General features: G+C 36.3%; 1 protein-coding gene across 1 annotated transcript in view; it reads right to left on the bottom strand.

Moving 5' to 3' along the window:
* The window catches only part of pcca (propionyl-CoA carboxylase subunit alpha), a 48,145-nt gene that overhangs the window by 19,574 nt on the left and 13,725 nt on the right, over positions 1-14,846 (bottom strand). The window contains exons 7-17 of the mRNA XM_079614662.1: positions 13,706-13,837; positions 9,309-9,345; positions 9,143-9,221; positions 8,205-8,307; positions 6,260-6,354; positions 5,243-5,393; positions 2,949-3,092; positions 1,783-1,857; positions 664-732; positions 502-577; positions 196-409 (exon numbers count right to left, since the gene is read on the bottom strand). Coding sequence (XP_079470788.1) covers positions 196-409; positions 502-577; positions 664-732; positions 1,783-1,857; positions 2,949-3,092; positions 5,243-5,393; positions 6,260-6,354; positions 8,205-8,307; positions 9,143-9,221; positions 9,309-9,345; positions 13,706-13,837 — 1,175 coding nt within the window. The remainder of the gene's footprint in view (positions 1-195; positions 410-501; positions 578-663; positions 733-1,782; positions 1,858-2,948; positions 3,093-5,242; positions 5,394-6,259; positions 6,355-8,204; positions 8,308-9,142; positions 9,222-9,308; positions 9,346-13,705; positions 13,838-14,846) is intronic.

Genomic DNA, 14,846 nt, shown 5'->3' with positions numbered 1-14,846 from the left:
GTAGCATTTTTTTTAAATTGTGGTGAGAACTGACTGCTGCTGAAACAGGGGGTTTCATGACCCTTTAACTAAATTACTGTTTTTGCTGCAAAAAAAAAAATCACAAGAAAAAGACAAAAGTGCAGTATAGGACCCTAACCATCGTAACTGGTAGTTGTCAGTGTGTGTAATCCAGATGCCCCATCTGTCTCTCACCTCAGATCTCCCAGGAACCTCTGCGAGCGAAGCTGTGCCGCTACATAGAGTGCCGCAGCCGTAGCCAGCAGCTCCCGTCTCTCTCCTGCTGTTAACATGTGACCTTTGAACCCATCAGGATACACCTCCGGGAGAAACTTAGTGCTGATATCACCAGACACAAACCGTGGGTGAACAATGATCTCTCTCAGTAGAGGAATGTTATGGGTCACACCTGAGCAAATGACAGAATTAGCAATGAAAGAAATTTGCATTTGGAATATTTTCACATTTAAATGTTTTTGCATACTTCTTTATGCCATTTACCTCGGATGACATAATTATCAAGCGCGTTTTCCATTTTCTTCAGAGCTTCTTCTCGTGTTTTACCATATGTGACCAACTAGTCAATGACAACCGCAGTAAATCAATCTGACATTTTAAATCAAATGGGACTGTTAAGATGGTCTGATATTATTATTCTATTACCTTGGAAATCATAGGATCATAATAAATACTGATGTCACTTCCTTCCTCAATTCCACTGTCTACTCGAACCTTCATGAGAAAAGCAAAACAACAATTATCATTAGAAATGAACTCATTTCTAAAAGCTTCATGCATGAACTGGCCAGCATCAAGGGTTTCAGCAGAATGTCTAAAATAGTTTAAGAACATTTTCATATGGCCTACTTCATGAAATGTGTCCTGCACTTCATGTGAATTTTTCAAAACAAACCTTTTTCCCAAAAATCACCGGAACACAAAGCTATTAATAACCACTAAACATCACACAATGGCATCTTTTTGGACCTGCCTATAAATGAAAGAATAATGTAAATATCCTCAGTCGTGTTTGCTTTCTTTAGACATTTAAACATCATCTGTCTATGTGTGTGTGTTTCTAAAATTAAAAACATCCTGTTCTGAGCAGCTCCAGAAACCAGTGATCTTTCATTGAAGAGGACGAGTCTACCTGTCCTTCCTTAATTGACTGATGTGTGAATCTTACACAAACACATTCACTGTGAATCTTACACATACTTTTGCTGTCACTTGAAAATGCTTGACTCTGCAGTGTAAAGGGGACTGGAGGATTTTTTTCACAGACTACTACAAAAGTGTCTGTCATAATTTGCCACAAGTAAGAAGAGCCCCAATAAAATGTTACCCAACTCAAATGAGCACAAATTAAGGTACTAATATAATTACTTTAGTACTTTTTATTAATATTACTATAACATTTTAACTTTATATTGTTTGAGTTGGGAAAATTATTTGAAAACAACTAGTTTTACAATTGGCCCCCATTTTGCAACCTAGACTCATGTATGTTAACTACCAGTGAGTGTAAATATCTGTCATTCATGTCAACTTTTAATCAACAACCTAGAGAAAACAAAGAAAAAGAATTGGGCTCAAGACTTTAGCAGAAGGAACTATAGTTCATAATGTGAAGTGAACACACTTTTTTCTCATGCAGAGGAAAAATATAATGTTCTGTGTCATCATCACTATAGCTTGGATGGTGTTACAGTAGCCCCTATTCCAAACGATGCAAGTCTCCCCTGCGCGCACACACACACACACACAGATCTGTGCACTAACGTTAGCCAAGTCGAGCGGCTCCTGGTACTGAGACAGCCGACCAATGGAGGGAAGCCCAAATGATTTGTATGGATCCTGAAAAAGAGAAAGATAGAGAGAAGAAATATAAGCTCTCAAATAAACCACAGGAAACAAAAGGTCAAGTGCCTGTCCTCAAAGCTTACGTCTTAAATCAGGTCAAACTGTGACTCAGTTAAGCTGGGTTAACAAGGTCTTTTCTCTCATCTTTGGCAGGCACAAACACCTCTGTCATCCACAAAGGGGTTGAGTTGGGCCAGCATATTTCAGCATGATGAGATGAGACAAGACCCACACTGGGCTGGGGCGAGTTTACTAAATATTGATGAATTCAACACTCTTATCATCTGAATAGGTATTATTCAGGCTTATAAAAACGTCTGGCTATAATAAATCCTAAACGCACAAAAGCCAGTTTGTCAGACACGGATTAAGGAGAGTCCAGGATTAAGCAGCTCTGCTGAAGGAGTGAAAATGCTCTGTATCGCACTTGATCGTTTTTTAAAACCAAAATGGGGGAAATCATCTTAAAGCTGAACGTTAAAAAACGTTGCCAAATACATCATGAAGACAGATCCTTTAATATCCTTGAAAGATAACCAACTCTTATGTGGGTAAATCTGTTAATCGCGTATAGATCACATTTGAAAATAATGTCACATCAAAGTCAATGAATTCTATGTTCAGGACCATTGATGTAAAACAGACCTTTTTCACCCTTATTTATTTTGGGTTGACATTTCTCATGGGTATCCTTCACAGGTTCTGTGAGATTAACCCATGTACCAACAAACACATGCACTAAGGTTGTTCGAAGCATCCTGAAACAGACCGTTCTATGGATTTATGCTGTCTCAACGGCTTCAATTCATGTAAGCCCAGACTCGATGGGAAATCTAAAATTGAAGTTTCTTACCGGCATACTAAAGTAAAAATATATAAATCAACATCTTAAAACAAATGTTTTTATGAAGCATATCACTTTTTTAACAGGACTGTTTATACTCTACCAGTCGATTTTCAGTTACCCAGCAATGAGGGCACCATAATCTGTAGATATTTGAGATTAAAACCAACTGAAACGTCATTCCAATATCATAAATGCTAAGAACACACTGTATTAAGCATTTCATTGCTTGTTGGTTTACCTCAGCATAGACTCTGCTCTCGATGGCCCAGCCATTTATGGGTATGTCGGGCTGTTTGTACTGGAGTTTGTAACCCTTTGCGATGCGGATCATCTGCTGCACCAGATCCAGTCCTGTGATGCACTCAGTGATGGGGTGCTCCACCTGAGAGAGAAGGACACACTCACAAACATCATAAAATAATACATGGACTGCTGTGTACATATGTAACCGTACATACTGCATCAATTTAATTTCACTGGAGAAAAAAAAAAAGGGAATCTATCACCAGAGTTAAAACGCTACAAACGTCTCCCAGCAAACGCACTAAAACACTAACATAGGTGTTTAAAAGACTCTTGTTAACCAGACAGCGCCACTAACAACTACTCATTAACCCTGAGCGGAAATATTAAAACTGGTTCCTGCCCAGAGCAGTGCGGCCCCTCTCCATATTCTGCCTGTTTCCCTTTGGGAGGTCCACACTAATGAGCTTTATAGACACTTTGATGTCCTCTGTGGCTCTGGGTGCTAGAGAGGTGACAAGATCAAGATTGTGTACTAGTAGACTTGTTAAATAGAAATGACATATAAGAGGACTTGCTGGATGTACCATTAAAACATCCTGCAAGTTCATAGCTTAAAGCATTTTTTTTAAAAGAGCCGCCCCCTAAAAACGGATCATTACAGACAGAGGGTCAGAAAGAAGGTCGAAAATATTTATTCTGCATATATGATTTTTGTGCAAAAAACGGTATTAAATTATATGCAAACCTAAAAATATTTATAAAAAACAAAAACAAATTTTTTAAATCGATGCCATGAAAACTTTAAATACAGTCACACGGTCATCCAACTCGAAAACTTCCAAGAAGGCCACAAAATGAATTTAAATTAATATATTATTATATCAATAATCTACCTTGAATATAACTTCAAATTTAAACTAAAATCATATTTCTTTCCTTTTTTAAAGAAAATGCAGTTCTTAAAATACAGGATCACAAAATTAATTGTGGTTCATTTTAATATATATGTACTCCCAGTTTCTGTTAATAAAAAAAAAAACATGGACATCAAGCAGCGTTGGCATAATTATATCATAAATATCTATGGATGGGATCTTTGAATATTGTGTTGGACAATGTCGGGCCTGGATATTTAGTGTGAGCAATCAAAAGCATAATCGCAAGAAATGTTAACAGAAATGTTTATTACAATATTCCCAATTCCATTAAATTTTATATTTTAAAATGTGTGTGTGTTTGATGTCAACGTTGTTAATGTAATTGAATTTCACATATAATTGAACTTCACATTTATTTGAATTTCAACATGCAGTTGTTCCATGGCATAATTTATAACTCTTTTTAAAAGTCTACATCTTAAGTGTCAGGTATATATATTTTTTCTAATGGCAAGGACAGACAGAACCCTTTACAGAGTTATCATGCAGACAGTCTGCCTTCTCATTAATGGGTGCTCAGACAAATAGCAAAGCTAATGTAAGGCTCCAAAAAAAAAAAAAAAAAAATGTACTACCAAAATCCCTTTCAAGTAAATTCTGCTCACTCGGCAGCCATATTTGCAAAGCCTCCGGGCAGCAATTTCGGGCATCCAAGACCAAAGTCCTATCTAATTGAACGGGGGAATCCTGAAATCTCAAAAACTGCTTGCTGAACTCCCATTTAAATAACAGATTTAAAATCAGCAACAAAATCTGACATGAACTGTCCCATAAATGTTGTTTCTTATGCTGTTGTTTGAGGGAGTTAAGAGACACCCGCAACTTTAGTTTAAAAAGAGTACTAAGACATGTTTATCAGTAATAACTTCTGGGGAAAAATAGTGCAGACACTGGACAAAGATGAAACGTTCTAGTGCACGTTTGGACAGCATACGTTCGCACACGCTATCAGATGGAGTATACTGAAATGCTAAGCATTCGACTGTACGTATACGTTACTGTATGTGTTTGTCAGTTCATAAAGTGATTAGCTGTTTCCTTACAAAAGTCAGAATACTGAACTAAACTTTATTCACATACTCAAGATGAATCTAAACAGAGAATCTAATCACTAGTATTCTGGCAAAACTTCATTTATCTTCAGCCTAGGGTGACTGTCAGTATCAAATTGTTTAAACGTAATTTAATGGAAAACTATGTGAATGGCGCAGCAAAATGAATCAGTCGTTACCCAACATGGTCGATTATCACCTGCATTTGGTGGGGTGGCATGTGTTAATAACAAACCCTGAATGTAATGTAATGATATTTTAAGAAAGCAAAAAGGATGTGCTTCAAACATACAAACCTGTAGACGTGTGTTCATCTCCAAGAAGAAGAAGTTCTTCTTGGAGTCGACAAGAAACTCCACAGTGCCAGCTGAGGAGTATTTCACTGCTTTAGCCAGAGACACGGCCTGCTCTCCCATCGCTCTCCGAGTGTCAGGGTCCAGAAAGGTGCTAAACAGACAAACTTATAGCAATGTAAATAGTCGCATAAGGTGGAGGTGCTTGCTGTCCACACATTTGATTCTAGATTTTATTTTATATTTTTTAATAAAAAAAATGTTTCCGCCCCCTTCTTCAGGGGTGAGAGCATCACAGTTCGCATCGAGACTTTGGTGCCATATATTAACAACTCTCACTGTGCGTTCACACCGCCGGCGGTGAGAGCGTCAAATTGGCCGGAAGCCATTCATTTTCAATGAGAGCCGGCGGCGACCTCCGGCTTGGACAGAGAGAAGTTCAAATTTGTCAACTTTATGGTAATAAGCTATGACGCGGTTCGGCGGCAACCAATCGGAATGTAGAAGTCCTCCGCCTGAGAGGATACCAGAGAACACAATCCTGTAAACTTTGGTTCCGACCACATTAGTTCCTAAGCAAAATGGAGGAAAAGTTCATTATTTCTGTTGCGGGTTTCCCGTTATTGTACGAATTGTCCCTGTTTACATACAGGGACATTAATAAAAAGAACGACGAATGGAAAAAGGTGTCTGAAATTGTTGGTGTTTTGTTACTTTCACATTTAAAATATTTTAATAGGTTAACTTATACCCTACGTGTTGCCAGTTTGCACAAAATAGGATACTGATTTATGTTCAGTTCTTATTTGCTTTGCGGCTCCTTTAAATAAAGTAAAAAAAAAAAAATCACGCATTCTAAAATCTACGTCAGAGCGCAAGAGAGTCCCCGAATCTCACGGCGTCGATGGCAGGGCGGCGAGAGCGAATTTGGCCACTATCGCCGGCGGTGGTGTGAACGTACAGTCAGGTCGACTTTAGATTTATAAAATAAATCAATACAAAAAAAAAAATTAAACAAACCTGGGTGCCTCCTCCACCACTTTCTGGTTTCTTCTCTGGATGGAGCACTCTCTCTCATTCAGCCACAGTGCATTGCCATGTTTGTCCGCCAACACCTGCAGAAAACAGAATGGAAGCCATTAGCACAAATATCCACACTGTGGCCACTCAAAATAAATCCTATGACAGTGAAGAGAACAGTCTCTGCTGTAGAGAAAGATGGTGATACGGCAAAAGAGTCTCATTGGACAGTTATTCTCTTCCAAAATCAGCTCCACAGAGTTAATGATGTCCTTTGTCATGCATCTAGTTTTAAAATCTAGAACTGAATCCCATTTACTGGTATGCATTTGCCAGTTGCTATTATCTAAAGTGATTTTGCAATCAAGGTATACAATATCCATTCATACATTATCAAGGAATCGATTGGCATTGATAGCTAAATGCTCTAGTCTACGGTTAAAACTACAGGAAGGTTATTGAATATTTAATTTTGATTTAAAATCAGCAAAGAAAGGAATGTGCAACCTGAGGTTAAGTAGTTATTAAGCGGTACAATGACGATGACTCAATGCTTTTCACTTACAACTCACTTTTCCTGGGAGTAGAGCCAACAACTGCTGGTTACTAGCCTTGATCCTTAACCACTACATCAAATAAAAATAACCTCCTACTAGCTAAAAGGTAACCTCTCATATCCTATTCCACATTTTGGGCAATAAGCATTATATTTTATCAGTTTAGTTTTGGTTGGCAATTGAACTAATGAATGATTTGTTGAATGAATGGATAAATTGTTGAACTGTTGAATGAATGAATAAATTGTTGAATTGTTGAATGAATTAATAAATTGTTGAATGAATGAATGAATGAGAGAATGAATGAATGAATGAATGAATTGGTTGAATGAATTGTTGAATTAATGTATGATCAGTTGAATGAACGAATGAACGGACAATTAATTAATTTGCTGGTTGAATGAACAGTTGAATGAATTGTTGAATTAATGTATGATCAGTTGAATGAACGAATTAATGAATGAACGAGAAAAATTAATTAATTTGTTGGTTGAATGAACCGTTGAATGAATTGTTGAATTAATGTATGATCAGTTGAATGAACGAACAATTAATTAATTTGTTGGTTGAATGAACAGTTGAATGAATTTTTAATTAATGCATGATCAGTTGAATGAACGAATGAATGAATGAACGAACAATTAATTAATTTGTTGGTTGAATGAACCAACAAACAGTTGAATTAATGTATGATCAGTTGAATGAATGAATTAATTAATGAATACACTGTTGAATGAATGAATGAATGAATGAATGAATGAATGAATGAATGAATGAATGAATGAGGGACTTAATCCTAATACAGGGAGTGCCCATTTAACTGTTTTTCTTTCTTTTTATCATTTCAATTTTCCACACACAAAAAATTAAATAGCACAACTGCTTTAAACATTGGTATCAATAAGAAGTGTTACTTAAGCACAAAATCAGTATATTAGAGAGATTTATGAAGGATCATGTGACACTCATGTGAAGATTCAGCTTTGATCACAGGAATAAATTACATTTTAAAATATATAAAACCCCTTTTTTATATAATAATATTTCACAATGTTACTGTTGTAACTGTATGTTGGATCGATAAATACAGCCTTGGTGAGCTTAAGAGTCTTTTCAAAAGAGTCTTACCAGCCGCAGACTTTTCAATAGTACTATACTCCTTGAAGACTACTGTAAAACTCATTAAACTGGCTGAGAGAATACCCAGATTGTTATCTAGCTGGAATCTAGGCATAATTTGGTTATTTATCAAAGGAACTAAAGGAAATTTTGCTTTATTTAACATTTTTGGCTCACTACATACATGTTGATGACTATACTATTATTCTTACTTTATAAAAGAATGGCTAATTGTTCACATACGTAAGGTGGTCTTATCCAGTAAATACCTGAATCTCAATATGTCTGGGGTTATCTATGAACTTCTCAATCAACAGACGATCATCTCCAAAACTAGATGCTGCCTCCTGAGAGGAGAAACGAAAGCCTTCCCTGAAACAAAACACAAAGCTTCATAAGCATAAAGACTTAAAGCATAAGACTTCATTGCATTCTAATAACATAATCAACTATTTTAATTCATAAACCTAAAAAAAGGTTAACATACTTTGATCCACGTGTTCTTATTTTCACATTTCACTGCATAGCAACTACTTGTTTGGCTAATAACTTAAGAGTTAGAAACGCTCTTTTCTATTAAAAGTCTCTCTCTCTCTCTACTGAATTGCTCTGAGGGACTGTTTGCCGCTGAAGATAAATCCAATTAAAGCTTAAACAAAAGCCTGGCTTCAGCCTACGGCAACAAAAGACACAATTAACAGCAACATGTCCCACTGAAGTTTCTAATAATATTCACAAGAACAAAGAAAAAAAGATAAGAAAGAGAAAGAGAAAGAGAAAGAGAGAGAGAGAGAGAGAGAGAGAGAGAGAGAGAGAGAGAGAGAGAGAGAGAGAGAGAGAGAGAGAGAGAGAGAGAGAGAGAGAGAGAGAGAGAGAGAGAGAGAGAGAGAGAGAGAGAGAGAGAGAGAGAAAATCTAAGGGGTTGATTTGTAAATGGTAATATGTAAATGTGAATTACAAAATGAAATAATGATAAAATAAGAGCCTTGTCACTTAAGCTGTAAAACTGTACAATTCCCTATAGTGCTGACCGAAAACCAAATTCATTTAATTAACTTCATAAAGCTTATTACTGCTCGAAAAGAACCTTAGGCCGACTCTTTCCAAAGAAAACTTACACATGGGTCTCATGTTCCGTCAAGTGATCAGATGTCTGTGATCCTTTAGTATTAAAAATGTCCCTGAATCATGTTTCCTCACGTCTCACCTGGTTTCCTCGTCATTCCAGGAGATCCTCATCCCTTTCCCACCTCCGCCAGCAGACGCTTTGATCATAACAGGGTAGCCTGCAAGAGATGGACACTAATTATGACTTGGCTTTATTTACTACATGACCTTATTCTTAATACATTATACATTATAATCACGCTTACCAATTTCTCCTGCAATTCTCACAGCCTCTTCAACATCCTTGAATAAAAAATGAACATAACTTCAGTTTGTATGAAGTGGCCTAAGATAATTCAGTTCCCTCTTCTAGTCCAGCAGAGGGAGCTACACAGCATAATAGTTTTTACTACACCTAGACAGTTATTGTAATTTAAGGGTAAATGATCAGATTTGACCAAAAATCACCTGATTAAGAAGTCATATTTACAATAATTAATTATGTTAAATATGAAACCAAAAGACCAAATGCATGTTTCAGCTATAGGAACTTTTGGACCAGAGTTCATTTTCTAAAGCCACTATTATATTTTTCACAGTCTGTCTAGTTTAGGAAACATGTCAAAGGTCAAGAAGATTTCTATAAAACGTCAATTTATTAATTGAGTAATGTATTGCAATATATATCAAAGTGGCGTACATTAGGGTGTTTGAATTTGTTTAAGGATAATTTCATAGCATCTGAAATACAATGAAATATTATCGTACTTATTGCATGATGACACAATAACAGCTTTATTTGAAATGCAATAAAAATATGCTATTCACAAGTAAAAATTACCCTCACATTTTTACTTTTGAAACGATTTTAAGGGCAGAATTGTTGGTAGTGGTGAAGGGGGGGGGTATAATTGTATGATTGATTTTAAGTTTGACAAAATCTATAAATAAAGGCATTTGATAAGAAGGGAAATGGTTTTAAAGGCAAAAGAAAAAAATCTACAAGGGTTTTAAATTCATTTTAAATGTGATCTTAAATGTTTAATCATGTGACAAAAACAAAATATCTGAAATCAGTTTGTTTTATAAAAAAATTATTATAAATAATTATAATAATTTTGACATCAGTGACTGAAGTGACTTGAAGAATCCCTTAAGGCGGTATGCTCGGTATACCAGTTATGCTCACGCCCAAGTTCTTTTTTGTTCTTCAATTTGGTGTAAAAAGAAGTTTGAAAAGAGTAGCGGTAAACTGTTAGCAACCATCCTGATGCCGTCTACGCTGCTGAGAGCGACGTTTAGCTGAATATGTTAATAAGTGCTGCTTTTCTTTCTGTCACCCTAGTTCACTCTTCGATTTCGCTTGAAATATGAGGGCCTTTATGTAGAAAATATTTCACTAGGTTTTAACGCAATTCATTTAGAACAGTTTATCTCTGATTTGCATAATTTGTTTTGTTGTATAAATAAAACAATTATGACAATTAAGGCCCACTATTACACTTCTGAAACAATTTTTTATATTTCTAATATGTTCCCATTAAAAAAATAAAAAATATCAGTCAAATAACTTGGAAGACTGCCAAATTGATCTGAAAAAGTCAACAATTGTGTCAGTGGCAATGGCCATGTTGTGCTGAGAGAATTAAATTGCAAATATTTTCCTGCCAAAAATGCTACTGTGATTCCTTGCAGACTGCAAGCTGCTGTGTTTAGTGACAAATAGGTCATATGTGACCATGGACCACAAAACCAGTCACATGGGTACATTTTTTTAAATTGAGATTTATACATCATCTGAAAGTTGAATAAATAAGCTTTTCATCGATGTATGGTGGTGTTAGGACAGAAAAATCGAAACATTGAGAATTTAAAGTTAATGTATTATTGTATAAATGTATTACTGTAAATAAATGTATTTACAGTAGGAAATTTACTAAATATCTTCATGGAATATGATCTTTACTTAATATTCTAATGATTTTTGGCATAAAAGAAAAATCTATCATTTTGACCCATACAATGTATTGGCTATTGTCACAAATATACCCGTGCGACATGTGACTGGTTTTGTGACATATGTAATTGCTTTAAACAATTGTTGCAATTATGCAACTGCAAATCTCCGAGGGCTGAAAATGGCGACAAAATAATTGTTTACAAACAATTATTGAAATGTATTTCTCACCAGGCATCAAAATACATTAGCAGCTGAGTTCTACACTAGCATTAAATGAAGTTAAGCTAAGGTGAGAAATCCAGCAGAAGGGACTAAAGGGGAGATTTTTGCGTGTGTGTGAGAGTCAGACTGTGATCAGTGTGCTGATGTTATCAGGGTCGTTGAGGAGGTGTTCACAGATGGTAATGCCCATACAATCAGAGTGTCATGCGGCACATCTTTGCTTTATAGAGCCCTATCAGCCCAGGAAGTGTCAAAACGGCCACCACACGGCCATTAAAGGCCATTTAAACAGCATGCAGGAGGAGGGGATGAGTGGGGGAGGGGACATTGGAATAGAGGCAGGAGAAAGAGTTTAAAGACATTTTGGAGGACTGATATGTAGCTTTATTGTGGTTAAGAGCTTTGTTGTATGATTTGCAACAGAACAAGTGGCATATAAAAATATAAGCACTACTGTTCAAAAGTTTGGGGTCAGTTTTACTGATTTTTAAATAAGTCTCTTAAGTTCACCCATTTATTTGATCAAAAACGCAGTAAAACAGTAATATTGTGAAATGTAATTACAACTTAAAATAAGTTTTTTCCATTTTTAAAACGTAATGTGATGTACGGTAAGCTGGATGATTTTTCAGCATCATTACTCCAGGCTTCAGTGTCACATGATCCTTTAGAAACCAATTAATATGCTGATTTTGTGCTGAAGTAACATTTCTTATTATCACCCATGTTGACAACAAAGTTTTTGTGGAACTTTTTGGAAAAAAATTTTTGTGGAAATAACTTTTCAGGATTATTTGATGAACAGCAACATTTTTAAATAGAAATATTGCCTTTACTGTCACTTTTGATCAATTTAAATGCATCCTTACTGAAAAGTATTAATGTCTTTTTTTCCAATTATGCTGACCTCAAACTTTTGAATTGTAGTGTAGTGTATATATGACAAGACAACTTAACGGAACAAAACACAACGAGGTCTATAGGACAATTTGTTACGTGATGAATATCACAGTGTGTACTTTCAACAACAATCGTCTCTGCTTTACAAAGTTATTCCGTTAGACTTTAACTCCTGTGCAGCGTGAAAATGATCAAAAGATGTGGTTCACAACAGAAGCTACACTAAATGACAGGAGTTGCACTGACTATTAGATTATTTCTGCCACTAGTCGACGCTTTGGGTCTGTTCTGACTAGTCGCGGCTCACATGACTGCAGTTGCGCTTGTTCAATACAAGGCGACAGGAGGAGGAAAGCTCCTCTGTCCACAAACTGCATCCCACTGTGATGTGCCAATGGACTTGGGCAGGCTATATGCCAAGAGTTGTTTTACATATGTTAAACACCAACCCGCCGACGAGTCAAATGCTTTTTTGGATGAATGAGCAATTGTGAAAAGTCCTAGTAAAATGTGTCTGAACAATCAGCTTGCTTAAGTCCTACCTGAAATCACTGCATATCAAACAAACATACTACCAAAATAGTGGCCTTTTTGTACAAGAGCATGTCAGTATGTTGATGAAATAATTAAATGACAAATGAATTAAATATTACATCTTAAAATCATAATGAAAAAAATACATTTTAAATTGTGAGACTACTTCAAGTTAAAGCTGCCGTCGGCAACATTTTTTTAATCAAATTCAGTGAAATTGACACTATAATCCGACAGAACAACATAAATAAGGTGGTTTTAGAAAAAAACCCGAGCTTCTAACTCCACCTGGAGCGTGTTATTTTGTTTTGCAAAAATCCACCGCTCCCGGATCATCGGGTCTAAACAGTGAGATCTGACTGTCAATCAAAGGTCGTGCACAAATCACAGATCCCCCTCCCTCGCGCAGACGCGGACGTTACAATATCACATGCACACAACACGCCTGAAGTTCGCCTGAAGATTGTACAAAGCGTGATCGCAGAGAGAAAATCTAATAACAAGCTTCCAATTCCTCGGTTATTGCTATCTATGGATAGATTAGCCAGGGCAGCCTACCTCCGAGTCTATGGTGTTGATCGATGCTGAAGAGACGGACGCGTTCACAGAAAATCAGGTACACACGCACTGACGATGGGCGGGTGCTCGTTGGTAGTGGGGGAGGGGCATGAGAGTTGTAAACATTCAAAATTTTGTCTAAGTCCACTCAATCTGCCAGACTTGCCGACGGCAGCTTTAAGTATTTTTTGATCAAATAAATGCAGAGTTTTGAATGGCAGTGTATGTAGTATGTACTGTATATTATAAACTATATAACACTGCAACACATATAGTATACTCTATTTTAGCAAGATTCTGTTTAGCTCCACTAGAAAAGTTTTTGTAATTCCGATATACAGTACCACCCATCTTTACTGGGCTGAACATTTCTTTACACATTTATTTGCATGACGTTTTTATCAGATAAACAGCACATGGATCTGTGATGTGAGGAATTCTTGGGAAAAGACTGAGGACAAACATAAAAACAAATAAATAATATCTGACCTTGACTACTCCATCAAAGCCTGGGATGGTGTTGACTTTGGCAGCTTTGGCGATGAGTTTGCTCTCGATCTTATCCCCCATGGCCTGGATGGCATGCGTGTCAGGACCAATGAAGGTCACCCCCTCGGCCGCCTGTAGAGAAAGAATTTATAATAAGGCACATTTTATGTCATCTAAGTTATTTATTCTGAGGAGATCTTACTTACAAATCAAGACCATAGGCATCAAATGCATTAAGGCAACTATCAGAAAATCTCACTGCATGACTGCGAGATAATCAGATCCTACATCATAACACACAAACACACAGCCTGTTTTTACTCCTACATCAAACCTCAACACACCTGCACATCCAGATGTACTTTTCTGGTTATAATACACCACTGTGCATCAGGTGACATTGGATCCCACTTTTTCACCTTTCACAGTATCAGTCAAAAGTTTGGACACACATGACTGATGTATATCTCTCATGATCTTGAAGAACTTACACTAGAGTTCAAAGTTTGGGGTCGTAAAATATATTTACATTAATATAATTTATATATTTTGTCAGCCAGGATGCATTAAACTGATCAAAAGTCCCACCAAAGACATTAAAAATGTTACAAATGATTTCCATTTGAAATAAATCCCGTTCTTTTGAACATTGTTCATCACAGTAATCTTGTATTACCGTTTCAACAAAAATATTAAGCTGTACAACTGTTTTCAAAATAATAAGAAAAGAGAGGCATTAGAGACTTCTTTCAAAAACTTCTAATACCCCAAACTTTTGAACAGCAGCGTATATAGAAAGATTTATGAAATACTTGAAATTAGTTTTGTAAACAAAAAGAAACCATTTCTTTATAAAAGTATAATTTGACAGATAGGCATTCATGTAAACTCAAGTAAACATACTTGTATAAAACACGGTTACTACGAGCATTGGTCACGCACGGTATAGTGACATCTTGAATATCTAAATCTCTCGACCTCAAAAGAGGTAAGCTACCATACTTTTGTTGCCAGGGGAACCAAATCCCTTCACAAAAACAGGCCCCAGGGCATCAACTCTGGTGAAGTAAAGAAAGGTAGCTTCAGGTAATGCCCGCAGAAACATACATCTAAATAACGAAGCCAGAAAAAAGAACGGGAA

Source organism: Phoxinus phoxinus (genome assembly GCF_949152265.1).
Source record: "Phoxinus phoxinus genome assembly, chromosome: 6".
Lineage (NCBI taxonomy): Eukaryota > Metazoa > Chordata > Actinopteri > Cypriniformes > Leuciscidae > Phoxinus > Phoxinus phoxinus.
Note: the sequence above shows the minus strand (reverse complement) of the source record. Positions and strands in the feature narration are given on the sequence as shown.